The sequence below is a fragment of the Scatophagus argus genome, chromosome 6, assembly GCF_020382885.2.
Source record: "Scatophagus argus isolate fScaArg1 chromosome 6, fScaArg1.pri, whole genome shotgun sequence".
NCBI lineage: Eukaryota > Metazoa > Chordata > Actinopteri > Scatophagidae > Scatophagus > Scatophagus argus.
The window spans coordinates 1,332,700-1,347,526 of NC_058498.1; the positions used below are offsets into that span (position 1 = coordinate 1,332,700).

At 42.8% G+C, this 14,827-nt stretch overlaps 1 protein-coding gene across 1 annotated transcript; it reads left to right on the top strand.

The window, feature by feature from the left end:
- Positions 1-435: 435 nt before the first annotated feature.
- On the top strand, positions 436-14,154 carry map1sa (microtubule-associated protein 1Sa). The gene is made up of 7 exons (XM_046391828.1): positions 436-652; positions 3,669-3,770; positions 5,987-6,069; positions 6,375-6,515; positions 7,824-10,977; positions 11,234-11,457; positions 11,543-14,154. Exons 1-7 carry the CDS (start codon positions 481-483, stop codon positions 11,696-11,698), a joined length of 4,032 nt encoding a protein of 1,343 aa, XP_046247784.1. The 5' UTR covers positions 436-480; the 3' UTR covers positions 11,699-14,154.
- The last annotated feature ends 673 nt before the right edge of the window (positions 14,155-14,827 follow it).

Consider the following 14,827-nt stretch of genomic DNA (forward strand, 5'->3'; position numbering starts at 1 on the left):
ACATACAGGGAGTAGCCTACATCTGACAAATTTAAAAAGTAAAAATATTAACAAACATGAAAAATGTGAACCATTAGTATCATACAATAAACACAACACAAAGTAAATTATAATACAAACTGCCCAATAAATTGAATAAATTAATCAACAAATTATGTGTATTACCTAGAGGTATTTTTATACATTAATATTCATTTAAAACAGTTTTCAATCATTTTCAAAGGTGAAAACGTTTAAATAACCTTTGAATATAGATTTTGTGTAGAGTAATAAAAGCTCTGGAGATCGAACAGTCTGTGCTCATTTCTCTTCGGGAGCACGTGAACGCACTCCTCTCTTCTTATTGGCTATGTTCCCTCTCAGTATTCTTCTCTGATTGGCAGCATCCTTTGCCAGTTAACATACTTTCCCGCCTTTGACGGCAGCGGGGCGGGGACAGTGTTTGTGTTCGGATGACGTAATTGGTGGACTGTCCAAACCATGATGATGGCGGCGGCAGCAGCAGCTACAGCGCTGGAGTTGGGCGGCGGTCCTGGTTCTTCTCCCTCCGGTTCCTCCCGGCCTGCAGCAGCGGATTACTCGGTGCTGGTGGTGGTGGGATCGATGCGGCCTGCTGGCTTGCTGGAACGGCTGCTGCGACAGATAGACTCGGGTGAGTTCTGGTAAAGTTGACCGGCACCAGAGTCACAAGAACCGAGCTGCAGCCACCGTACATAGGGCGGGAAGTCAGCGGGGTCCTTCAGAATAAAATCCGTGAAGAAGAAGAGCTGACGTCGCAGCTGCGTTTGGGTCCAAAATTGTGTGATCATAAAACATGTGTCGGGTTTTCTTACACACACCGTGGTTTAACACTGGTGAGACACTGTATGAACTAAACGTGTGTAGGCTTCCCTGTCACTGGCATGCAAACCACTAAAATCACACTTCCATGGAACAAACAGACGAGTCAGATAACCAATTAACGTCGAACGTAGCAGGCTAACTTAGCCACAAAGCCTTCACAAGTTTCCTCCTTCGCAGTCCCATCAAACTAACAGTGGGTCTCTTTACTCAGAATTACATTTATCAGGGTGTGGGTTTAGGGTTCATTTCTCCAAAACGTTTCCTCCTCGGCGTGATCGCAACGCGAGGATACTCCCACCATGGACACACACTTTTGACGGGATAGTCATTTGTCGTATGTGCAGCAGCTCCTTAGCAGCTGTTTCTGTTCTGTTTAGGTTAAATTTAGATGTGATATCACAACGGACGTGCAAGACATCCTGTGCGATTTCAGGTTTTCGGATTTTATCTTCAAGCTTTTAGACGAAGCGTCTTGTAAAAGTGTAACAGTTCTCCTTAGCTCCGTTTGCGGTCGCCTAAAACGCCTCAGTTATATGTTTTAGGTTAATAAGAGACGGTATTAACGTGACGTTGTTTAGGTTCTGCTTGTTGTTTGAGAGTTAATATTGACTAGCACACATTTGATGGGGTTATATGATGTGAGAATCGACATTTCTTTGAAACAACTTGTGTATTTTACAAATTTAATCACATTATCTCTTTTCGATATTGTCAGAATTTAAAACATTGGTCCGTTTGGATGTTGTATTTATTTTGAAAAGCCCTTTCCGCCGGATTCTTTTTTTCATTCTGTTGAACTTGACTGATTTTCTTTGCGTTCCTGTAAAAGTAGGTCAAAAACAGAATGAAACCTTAAAAATCCAGAACGTTGACCGTTATTTCCTCAGTTTAACTGCTTCATTAATTTACTTTAACAGCATTTTAAGAATAGAACTGTTTTACAAGTAACAGAATACACGTTTTAATTATTTTTAAATGCCTATAAGTATCTAATAAATTAGCACTGTCAAGTTAATCAGATTCATGTTAACCAGATGTATGAGTTGCATTTAGTTTGACTGCTGCAGAGCTTGTGTACCTGCTGAGTCAGGTCAGACTCGTAAACAACAGGTCATGTTTAACTAATGATACAGCCATCTTTTCAGCTGTCGAATGAAGTGAAAGCGCAGATCCAGATAGAAGAAGGAGGATATGATCATGCCTTCCCGGTCCAGACCAAATTCTACTTAGAAAATAGCATAATTTTAGAGATGGTTTGCAAAAGGATGAGAGTCAGACTTAAAAATAACCCTGTATAATTAGTGTGTTCATTGCTGAATCTAAACTCGTCCTCAGGTCATTAAAGCAGAAGCAGCTGAGACGACTGAACCTCAGTACAAACTGTGAAAGTCCAGACAGTAATTCTACTGTGACTGCGCACAAGAACAAAACACAAACACGCGGTCTTGACTGTTCATCATGTGTTACATCTCAGCCAGAAAACCGTGTCTTCAAGCTCTGGCACTTCAGCCTGTTAATCAGCCAGTTCATGAGCTCGTCTCTCAGTCTGCTGCCTGTCAGCCTGCTTCTGTTCAGGGCTGTTGGTTTCTGCCTGTTCAATGAGCTTTCTGCTTACTGATACACAAGAGGAAGTGCTGTTACTAAATATCGCCAGCTTCCTGTTTGCTGAGGAGGAAGCTGTTAATCTGACAGAGATAGGAGGAAACAGGTAGAGATGTCTCACTCTGTCTGAAATCAGCGCAGCAGGTTTCCTCTGGACCAGAACAAAGCCGTCTGTGAACCAGATTTTCTCCGGCCTGCTCCTGCTGTTTGTGCAGAACATGATGAATAATGCAGCTCAGTTAGGTCAGCCTGGATTCACCACAAAACACACGGAGAAACAGGCTGAAAACCTACTGAGAACCACCAGCATTCACGTCACTGAAGTCTGAGGAAGATTTTAACAAACATTTTCTACCAAAGCTGGACCGAGCTGACATCCCATAATAATGAAACCCTGTAATGCTGCACAGGGCAGCAGCGTTTCTGTTGGCCAGCTGAGCGCGTCCACTCAGTCAGACTCTGACCCGTGAATCTGTCGGAAGGAAACACGTTCCACTTTGTTCATCTTTCGATTTCCAGTGGTTGGAGTCTCGTGAAACAACAGAGTCCAACTTCTGCTTCTTGTCTTCGGCTGCCGACTAGCAAGGAAAGCAACGTTTAATCGACCAGTTGACTAGCAAACCCGATAAACGCCAGTGCCAAAACATGGTATTTGATGGAGATTTATGCTTCTGCAGTGAGAGCGAACACAACACCGAGCCGCTAACCGTTTGTGCTAACTCTGTTAGCACAGAGTGACTTCACAGCTGCTTTATGTTGCTGTCTGACTGATGAATTTCCTCAGCTGGATGAATTTGCTTCAGTCACAGTGTGATTAAACTCTGACCAACTGTTTTCTGTGTTCACAGTGAAGACGGCAGCACACACACACAGGCCTACTGTTCATCCTTAATATTAATAAATAACCATAAAGTGTGAAAATAAAGAGTCAACATGCATAATAATCAGCCCTTCTTTCAACAGATTTCTGTGTAGTTTGAGGTCAGATGGCCCTCAGTGATTGGTCAGTTTCAGTTCTGATGGGACCAATAAGATGAGACTTCAGTCACATGTTTGACATTGACAGATTTGATCCATTCAGTAATATAATGTGAAGCGCATGTTTCAGTCTTCCAGTCAGAATCAAGCTGGAGGTCAGGAAACTTCATCAACATCAGATATGAGAATCTAAATAAGCAGAGAAAAGGAAAGCATTTTATTGTGAGTGTCGATGTGTGTTTCAGGTGTGCGGTGTTGGCCTGTGGATGTGGATGTTTCTGTTCTCGATCAGCAGCTGAAACTCTTCGTGTCCAGACACTCGGCCTTCCTGTCAGAACACGTCCCAGGTGAGAAAACGCGAGAGACAGATGTTGCGTCTGACAGATTGTAAGTGAGCACTTGTCCTTGGTCAAGATAATCCATCCACCTGACAGGTGTGCTAATCAGCGAGCTTATTAAACAACATGATTATTGAAAAGGTCACAATAAAAAGCTGCTCTGAAATGTTAGCACACAACACGAGGCCACAGTTACTGATGTGCCGCACCTGTCAAGTGGATGGATTTTCTTTTGCTACTAACGCGCATTTTTACAGATTAATGCTTAAAGTGTGTGAGAAATACAGAAGTCTTTCAACTTATGAATAATGGGAGCAAAAACGTAAAGTGTTTCTATTTTTGTTGCGTGTGTGTTTGGGGATTCTCGTGGTGGTTTGAACCTTTAGAATTTGGTCTGTTGTTCTGCTGATGCGGAATATCAAATCATCCATCTTTACTCACTACATCCTGGCATTTCTTTCTCTCAGGTGTGCACAAACTACAAGTTAGTAGCTTCTGTTTAAAATTCATAAATGTTAAATTGTCTGTTTAAAAACTCCATACTGTGCATCCTGGTATGAGTTGCATGTATATTATATGTATGCAGGGTGTTTGTGTTGTCCCATTCAGCTCTGACCAGAGCACATGCTCAGTCCTGTAAAAACATTTAACTCATGACATCATCTGAGACTGAGGCAACAAGTTATTTTAAAAACTGTGTGTGTGTGTGTGTGTGCGTGCGATGGAGAGACAAACAGTTTGTTATCTGGTTCAAACACATGAACACAGTCAGCTGAGACTCTGCTGAACAGCCCGCAGACACACGCTGTCGTCATGGTAACCACAGGACCAGCTGACAGGAAGGAAGGAAGGGGAGTACTTCCTGTTGGCTTGGGGTCAGAGGTCACTGCGTGGCCTGTTGTTTCTCCTAGAAGTGAGTCAGTGCAGGGTCTACATGAACAGGACAGATGTTTCCAGCTGTGACATCTCTGATGTTTGCTGCTGATTTGCTGACTTCTTCCTGTAGCGGGTGAAATATTTACTGCTCAGCGTAAATGTTCTGTCACGTGTTAGAATCCATAACCATCGTCCATAAATCTCCATTCAGCCAAACATTTCACAAGTTTAACATCGCAGCATCAGCGTGGCAGGAAAAAAACTGCCTGTGCTCCTCTGTCCAGCATCACCTGAGTGAGAGTCCCTACCTGTGCTGTGAGGGAGCCAGAGGACAAAGGGGACATCTGCTGGACCAATGTGGTGTCCTGCAGACACTGAGCTCTAGATATGGCTCCTATATGGACATTATATGGACATTTTGCCAGTCTGTTGTTGCCATTTTGTCTGCTGTGGTGTGTTGGGGCAGCAGCATCAGAGCCAGCGACGCTAACAGACTTGATAAGATCACGAAGAGGGCTGGCTCTGTACTCGGTCTCAGGCTGGAGTGTGTTGAGACCGTGGTGGAGAGGAGGACGCTGAACAAGCTGTTATCCATCGTGGACAATGAACAGCACCTCCTCCATCACACAGCAGACAGACAGAGGAGCACCTTCTCCCACAGGCTGCTACAGGAAGTCTCTCCTGCCACATCATCACACTGTACAATAACAGCTAAACTCTGCTCATGACATACAGTCACTACGCACTTTATATGTTTTACACACTCACTTCACTGCACCTTACGTTCTGCTTTATTTTGCACATTACACTGCTTATTGTTGTATAAACACTTTTTTATATTGCTTTGTATGTTGCTTTTTTAACATTTTGTATAGCTTATTGTGTGTATTGCTGCTGCTTGACTGTAATTTTCCAGCCTGGGATCAATGAAGTATATCTATCTATCTATTAATACAGTATTAATAATCAGTTTAATTGACTGGCAAGTGGAGCAACGTTTAAATGACCGGTCACCTAATCATGCACATCCCACTGTGGAACGCAGCAGAACATACAGTTTATTGAAATGAGTCCACTGACATGACTGCATGGGCGTTCAAGATGTTCGTGGTTGTTGTAATTGTTCCTGCTGCTCATGCTGACTGTGAAAACTGATGGGTCTAAGGTTGAGCAAAGTGTACAGAGGCCTCGTTTTTACTGCAGGTAAACTTTAGAACGTGTTTGTAGTAATGAAGGTATTGTTTTATCACGTTTATCAGTGGGTTGGGTCTGAAGAAATGCCAGCTGCTGGCCTGATGTTCTGTCGTCCTGTTTGCTTCTTTATGAGCAGCTGGTGTGTTTCCCTGCAGGTCAGCGGACTCTGCAGCACAGCGGAGACGTTCTGGACACTCAGGTTGTGGTGAATCCGGCCCATGACTTTGTCTGCTCAGAGGTGAGAACTGAAGAGAGAAATAAAATGTTATAGATTCACCAGTTCCTCTCAGCTGTCAAACTGAAAACATTTCCTGGTTCCTCAGTGATCACAGGGTCAAAGTCTGTGTGGAACAGATTCACTGTCTCACCACGTATTCCTTCTGTTCCACATCATGCATCCTGGATCTGCTTCTGTGTCCATCGATGTGTATGAAGTGAATTCATCGGCTGAATTGAATTGATCACATTCCTGCAGTTCAGGCCTCTGTGAACCAGCTGAATGGTGTGAAATCTAATAGATGTGTTTCCTGTTTGTGTGTTCAGGTCCGGCGGCTGATCTGCGACTCGTCCCGGCACAAACTGTTGATCCTGGCTGGTCAGTGTGTCGAAGACACCGGAGACATCGTGTTACAGAAAGGCTGCTTCTCTCTCAACCACTTCCTCCACATATTTGCAGATGAAGAGGTAAGAAAATGTGTCAGACTGACAGTTTATGATGTGTTTGTGTTTTTCCTATATTATATCTCCTGTATTCTCTTATTAAACAGGTTTGCTCTTAACGCAGGTATGTGATTGAGAACATAAATAGAGTAGAAGAATTAAGAATCACTTTATTGGCAGTATATTTATTTTTACATACACACTGCGTTTGACTCATCCTTAGTTGAACACACACATGCAACACCCGGCAAATTACATGCAGTGAAACACACACAGGAGCAGTGGGCAGCATCAAGCGCCCGGGGAGCATGTTGGGCCTTAAGTGCCTTGCTCAAGGGCACATCAGCCGGCTAATTGGGGAGTGGGGCATTTTTTTCTCATTAATCACTCCGCCACACCCAGATTTTTCCTGCCCGTCCGGTGGGGGAATCGAACTGGCGACCCTCCGATCACAAGCTGCTTCTCCGACCTCCAGGCCACGGCTGCCCCAAACTGAACTGATGAGTTGAGCAACAGAAAAAAATAAGCAGCTATTTTCGACTAATCAAGAAAAAAACTGTGAAGTTTCCAGCTTCTCTGGTTGTTGCTTCTGTTTATGACAGTAAACTGAACTTAGACTCTCAGTGTACTTACACATTAAATATTATAACAGCTAAGAACAAGTACATCAGTTAGTCAAACAAAAGAAGGATTAATTGATAAGGAAATGATCTTTAGTTGCAACCCTAAACAAAGAGATACAGATAGATTAAAACGTGAGTTTAAAAAAAATACAGGAAATTTGAACAATTTAAACTTAAACTGAAATTTAAACTGAAAATTATTTAGATGTCATCATTCATTCACTAAGTGTGTTTCTGCTTTTATCCACAGAACAACACAAAACACTTTTTTTTTACATTGATTTACTAGTTTATTTTTTAATTTTCACCATTTCTTTTCAGTTGTTGTGTGCAAATTGACAACACATACAAAACAGGTGGATGGAAACATAGATTTACTTTACTGTTGTTTATTCCCAATCTTGACTTCCTGTGGTTTCATTTGGGTTAATTGTGATTTTTCAGTTGTATTTTAAACAGATTTGCTGCTTCCAGAGGTTACTGGTCATCACACTTCCTGTGGTGGTGAAGGCAGATTAGAATCTGATTCCACAAATTAAAAATAAAGAATCAAAATTACACAACAATGAAAATGAGCTCCTGATTCTACTGCTGACCAGATACAGATTTTTTAACCTGATGATATTTATATGATCTTACGTTGTTGTGATGACTGAACGCTTATTTCAGTGTCTGTGAATATTCATGTAATTTCTTTCTGTTTTGATAGGTTGGAGAGTTGTTGAGCTCTGCAGACCCAGCAGTAAAGGCCAGCCTCACCGTCAGCTGTCCAAACTATGGTCTTTGGAAGGACTCTGTGTTGGAGAGACACAACCTGCAAGACTTCATAAACATCCAGATCAACCCTCCCCCTGTGCTTCCAGAGATGGAGGGTCTACAGGAGTTCACGGAGTACCTATCTGAGTCACTGGAACCCGAGTCACCCTTTGACCTCCTGGAGCCCCCAAGCACCGTGGGTTTCCTGAAACTCTCACGCCCCTGCTGCTACATCTTCCCTGGTGGAAGGGGCGACTCTGCCTTCTTTGCTGTTAATGGTTTTAATGTCCTGGTGAATGGTGGCTCTGATCCCCGATCCTGCTTCTGGAAACTGGTTCGACACCTTGACAGGATCGACTCTGTGCTCCTGACCCACATTGGTGTGGATAATCTCCCGGGACTGAATAGTCTGCTGCTGAGGAAAGTAGCTGAGCAGGAGGAAGACTCTGCTGGATCTCGGACTGAAGAGGACTGGATGAAAAACCTCATCTCTCCCGAGATTGGGGTGGTCTTCCTCAATGCACCTGACAGACTGAAGTCCATACAGGAAGATCCCAGCGAGCTGCGGAGTTGTGACCAGGTGGCACTCACTCTGAAGCACTTGGAAAGACTGGCAATCAAACCCGAACCCATCAGCCGGCCTAACGGAACCTGTATAGAACCAGTTATCTTGTTTCAAAAGATGGGAGTTGGCCGCCTGGAGCTGTACACACTGAATCCAGTCAGCGGCAGCAAAAACCTTGAGACTTTAATGCAGATTTGGCCAAACAGTGAATCAAATGCAAAGGGTTCAGATCTTCCACTTCCATGCCTTGTTTCCATTTGTGCTTTGCTGGTCTGGCACCCTTCCAACCCTCAGGAGAAGATTGTCCGTGTCCTTTTCCCGGGGTGCACACCACAGACCAAAATTCTGGATGGACTTGAAAAACTCAAGCATCTAGATTTCCTCAAACATCCTGTTGTGTGTTTGAAGGACTTAGACACATCAAAAACTGAGAAACAACCCAAAAGAGCAGAGAGTCGTGAAAGCCTTAAGTCTCAGTCCAAGGACTTCAGACCTAGTAGTGCCTTGCAAAAAGAGAAACTTGGACGAGTAGATGTGAAAAAACAGGAGGTAAAAACGAAGCCAAAAGCAGCAGGAGACACTGTGGCTAAAGAAAAGAAAGATGGGGGAGAAAAGTCCAAACTAAAGGACACAGATGCAAAATCAAAACCACTTAAACCTACTGAAAAGCTTGTTCCAAAGAAAGATGGGTCAAAAGAAGAGAAAAGGGAAGTGAGAAAGGACGATAAGGCGCCTGCTTCTGTTGTGAAGAAAGAAGAAAGCGGAGAGAAAAAAAAAGAAATAGTAAAGAAGGAACCTGTAAGTACAAAACCAAAGAAAGACTTTAAGGCCGAACCAAAAAAAGACAACAAGAAGGATTCAAAAACAGAGGAGAATAAAACTGCCAAAGCAGCTGTTAAAGACATGAAGAAAGCAACAAGTGGAGTTTCAAGTGCAGCATCATCAGCAAGTACAGAAGTGAGGAAAGCTTCAGGAAAGAGTGGGACTTTAAAGAAAGACAGCACTCTTTCAAAGAAAGACACTTTGAATAAAGGGACAAGGAGTAAGGCAGGTTCAAAGGAGCCGGAAAACCAGAAGGAGGCAGATCGTTCCAAGGTGTCGGCACCTGAGGACATGGCGGCTGAATTTGAAAGACTTAGATTGGAAGATAACAATGGGAATAGTGGCCAGAAGGTTACTGCAGTCATGAATTCTGATGGATCAAAGGCCAATGGGAACCAGACCTCGACAGTAGAGAGTCCAGAGAAGTTTCGTTGTAAGGAGACAGACCAGGACATGCCAGTTGGGGGCTCTTTGAAAAATGGATCAGAGAATCTCTGTGCGAGCTTAGAGGAAAAGACTCTGGAGCTGGTCTCTTCTGCAAGACATAACCTTTTCCACCAGTCCCCTGAAAAGGACATTCAGGTTATAAGTGGGGACAGTGACCTTGCGGTGAGAGGATCCAGTCTGGCCCTGGAGGATCACAACCAGGGAGGGTCTTGCAGGACCTCTGACCTGAGCTCCATGAGGGAAGGCCTGGACAACTCCATGTCTTCTCAGGACAAACAGTCCAGTCTTTCAATGCTCAGTCCTTTCAGAGACATTATGCCAGATTCCTCCTCAACCATGACCTACTTGCCAGCTGAAGTCGGCTCTCCACACTCTACAGAAGTTGATGAATCCCTGTCTGTATCGTTTGAGCAAGTGCTGCCACCAGCAGCAGTATCACCCAAAGGATCCATGGGAATCTACTCTAACGGACATGTTAGCGACTCAGATTCCAACACTGAGATGGCCTCACCTCTGAGATCCAACCGTGAAGGCCATTATGGAAATGGATCAGAGGAACACATCCATAGGATGTCAGAAGTCATTTCGGGTGTTCCTCATGATGTTGATCTCTGCTTGGTGTCGCCTTGTGAGTTCCAGCACCCCAAGACTCCGGAGAGTCATCAGCAGCATGTTAGTCCCGGCCTCGCCACCGGTGACACACCAGACATCTCTGACAACAACAACCACTCACAGGATCAAAGCAGCAGTGACCGCCCATCGACTTACAGCCAGGAAACTCCACCCACATCAGTTAGCGACTCGCTCCCCACAGCCACAGACTCTGATATTCCCCCTAATACGGAGGACTGTCCTTCCATCACGGCAGATATCGACTCCGATGATGACTCCAGTAGCCTTTTCCCACCCAATCACCCACAAGATTATCCCAGCCAGCAGCACTCCCACATGGGAGGGCAGCTTTCCTCCCATGACCCGCCACCAGCCCCGGTGAAGGATTTGCCGCCATTACCACCACAGCCTGGAGCCTGCATGGCCGATGCAGAGGTTGACGGTTCAAGCAAGAACCTGAAGGGTTCAGCTGCCAAGAGCAAGAAACCAACAGGCACAACACAGAAGGTGACCTCTGGAAGTACCGCAGTCCACAACGGAAAGAGCAAAGTCGGCAGCGCCATGGGGTCACTAAAGATGACCACCAGCCTAGACACAAAGCCATCAACCCGAAATTCACTTGGAGGCTCCAGAATTGCATCTGCAAAATCTTCATCCTCAGGTAGGCAGGCAAACTTCAGAAAACACTGAGGAGGGTGCACCTGTGCTTCATTTGTTCGGGCACCTCCCCTCACCATTTCTGTCATCCATCCTTCAGTTGCTTGTTCTTCAAGCCTGGTGGCAACACAGCAACATAACTGCTACTTTTCCTCAGCAACTTTGTTCAGCTCTTCTGTGTGATTTTGGGTGTTTTTCTAATAACTTGATTAACAAAGATTGTTTAGATTTTCACTCTCATTCTTCTCACTTTGTCCCAGCTTCCAAAGCTGCAGGTTCCGCAGGTTCTGATGGTTCTGTGGTCTACGTGGACCTTGCCTACCTGCCCTCTGGCTTTGCAGCCTCCACCGTGGACCTGGAGTTTTTCAAACGTCTTCGCTCCTCGCATTACATCATCAGTGGAGACGATCCTGTGAAGGAGGTGGCCATGAGGAGCATCCTGGATGCTCTGCTGGATGGGAAGGGCAGCTGGCCAGAGGTTCAGGTCGGTAAAAACGCTGAATGATGTTCATTTGCTTCAACTTCTTATGAACTGTTCTGTGATTGGTCTTTCTCTGACGTGCCCTCAGGTGACTCTGATCCCAACGTTTGATTCGCTGGAAATGCATGAGTGGTACCAGGAGACCCATGACAAGCAGAGGGAGCTGTCAATCACTGTGCTGGGCAGCAACAGCACTGTAGCCATGCAGGAGGAGACCTTCCCTGCCTGCAAGGTTGAGTTCTGAGCCCCGCCCACTTCACCTCTGACCTCTTTACAGGTGAACGAGGGGATGGAGAGACTTTGGTTGTTGCCATGGTTACAAGCAGAAGGGCTCGATGAAAGGATGGAGTTCAGTAAGGTTACCTTAGAAAGCCGACGGCTAAAAGCCCCTCACACTTCAGTTACGTTTTTTTAACTGAAGTATATAAGAAACGGTTTCCTTTACATTTCCTGCACCTGTGTGACATCACTGCACGGTTACCACCTGTCACTTCCTGACACTTCCTCACACTTCCTCACTGCTGGATCAGGACCCTATGCTCACCTGTTAGCAAATGCTAACACAGCAGCAGGAGCAACACTGGACCTAAATTAAACGATATCTACCAAGCACAGAACAGACATACAAATAACACGGATGCAAATATAATATATACTGTACGACATTAGTTGATAGCTAATATCCTCTTTTACACAGCCTGTTCAAAGTGAGAATGTTGTGTCATCATTCAGCTTCTTTGCTTTGTATTAAAGGTACGAAGGTGTAAAGGAGGGTCATTGTTGTTTGGCCTCTGGGCAGCAGGTAGTAACAGATTCGAATCCAAAGATGGTGACTTCTGGGAGCTCCTGAGCCTCCAGAAGTTTTCTCGTAACTAAGTGATCTTTTTCCTCGCAATTCTGTGAAAGATATTTTCTCTAAGATAGCAAATTAATCAGGCGGAAGCCTCGTGTTTTCCTTGATTGAATGCGACAGCATTTCAGTTCAGTGAAGAAAACATGCTGAAGCTTCTGATCCAGCAGAGAGTTTTTACATACTCACACATAAATTGGTTTAAATGAAGAGATATTTGGGACCACAGCTTTGTGATCACTTTTATCATGTGAAGGTTTAAACACGACTGCATGTGGCACAGAGCTGCGTTTGTAGTGAAGACGAGTCACTTTGGGAAAACATTTCCACTTTGTTCAGATGCATAGACTTCATTTTTACTTTGTGAATTTTTGATGATTATTCTGTTCTGAACCATCCAAAAGGTTCATCAGGTAGAAACATTTCATGTTATTCCCTTCGCTTTGGTCTGTGGCTCTGAATACTACATTACCCATGAGCCTCAGCTGTCGTATCGTGTTCAGAGCTGAACGTAGCTTCACTGTTAGCTGCCGAATCGATTCAAATGTCTGAATCTTTCCACCTACAAGGACCAAACAACAGAGTGTGGAGTTCTCTGATTGGATGATTGTTATGGCAGTGCTCTCTGGGACTTGTAGTACTTTTCAGATGATTTAAAGCAACCAGTTGAGCCTGTGGGGTGGAAATCAGAATATCAATATTCATTCACAGCGTTCCGTGTTTTTTATTTTATTTTTTGTTCTTTTAATGTTTATCTTGTTTCGTAATTTAGAAACAGCAACTGAAACCATGAAGATAAAACTTGATTGTCCTTTTGTATTTCTGCCTCAAAAAACACAAACATTTCAATCTTTAATTTATTTATTTATTTTGTTTTTCTTTTCCTTAAAAATCGTCTTTTTTTGAAATCACGTCTGCGTTTTGAGTCTGAACTTTGGTACGAGCTCCTTACCAACTTCTATCACTGATCAGCTGAATTTAAATAAGATAATTTAAGATAATGTTTGATCCTTAAATGTTTCACACCTTTAAATCACGTCCAGATTTGTTGATATAAATAAAAATATTTTTAAGGGCTAAAACACAGAAATGTCTTTAAAAAATTTAAAGAGTTTCAGTTTCTTGCCAAAGTGTTTTTTTTTTTTTTTAGATTGGATAACGAAACCCTGAGTTAAAGGAGCAGAAGACTGTTTTTATAATAACATCGCAGTGTAACTGTTGCGATACAATAAAATGACATTCAGCCATGAAGTTAAAATACTGAGACATAAAAATTGAGGTTATTCAAAGTCTTAATTTGGAGAAATAAAAGCCACATTTTAAAATAAATATGAACATGATAAAGTACAATTTATGATTTAATAATCAGATATTTTTCAATTGATATTGCATTTTAATTAAGATATAATATACGTTTATAATACTATAATGTGCCTTTTTCTACTCAAATTATGACATTGTCAAAACACTTTGACCTTTTTTTGCACGATTGACTTTAAAATTAAATTTTAAAGAATTAAAATTAACATGTTCTAAGAATAAGGTTAAAAATATTGTTACTTTCTCTGAATATTTTCAAACTTTCTCCAAATAACGATTCATCGTATCGTAACTTGAGTAAGGACACCTCGGATTTCTTTTTCTTTCCTGACAAACTTTGCTGTTCTGCAGACGATCTTTTCAGTCGGGTTTTAATAGAGCCGATGTTAAAGCCATAAATTTATTAAGAGAGACGTGATTTATTTTGAAAATGCCCCTCCTCAACACACACGCACACGCAGAGGTAATGTGTGTATTGAAACACTAATTTTAATGATTCTTTCAAAATAAAAGAAGCCTTTGACAGAGTGTCTGTAGTGTGTTTTATTGTGAAACTCATGGAAATACTTTTAAGATTTCTAACAACGAATTTTGGTTCAAATGTTTTAACATTAAATCTGTAATTCATCAGAACAGCATCACTTTTATGATGTGCACAGACTTAACAGATTTCACATATTGAACTAAACAGTATGTTTACCTGAGCACGCAGACTTCAGATGTCTGTCAATCATCAGTTTAATATTTCATATTCTACTTTTTCCAGGGCAGTCACTGTACTGCGGTGTGCTGCTGCCCCCTGCTGGACTCAAACGCAACTGTCACTGGTAAATTTATCAATATTTGTTATAGTTGTCCAACAAACCTGCAGGGTTATACAAGAAGAAACTGTACAAGAGCAGTTAAAGACAAATTTGCGGGTGAAGTGACTGTGAGATTAATGGCAGTGAAGCAGCACGTTGACTGGATGTAAACACCCCAATGATACATAACAGGACTTAGTAATCATAAATCGTGTTTGTATTAATGTAGCAATATAAGAACAGTATAGTATATAACAATAACATTAAATAAATTATTTATTTTGTATAGTATACAAAGAGATTTTGCCTACTTGGAGGAATTAGGTGTCCTCCACATTGAGACTCCTCTGTCTCTTCTTCTGTCGTCTTTGTCCTCTGACCTCTCGGCAGGCTCAGTCGG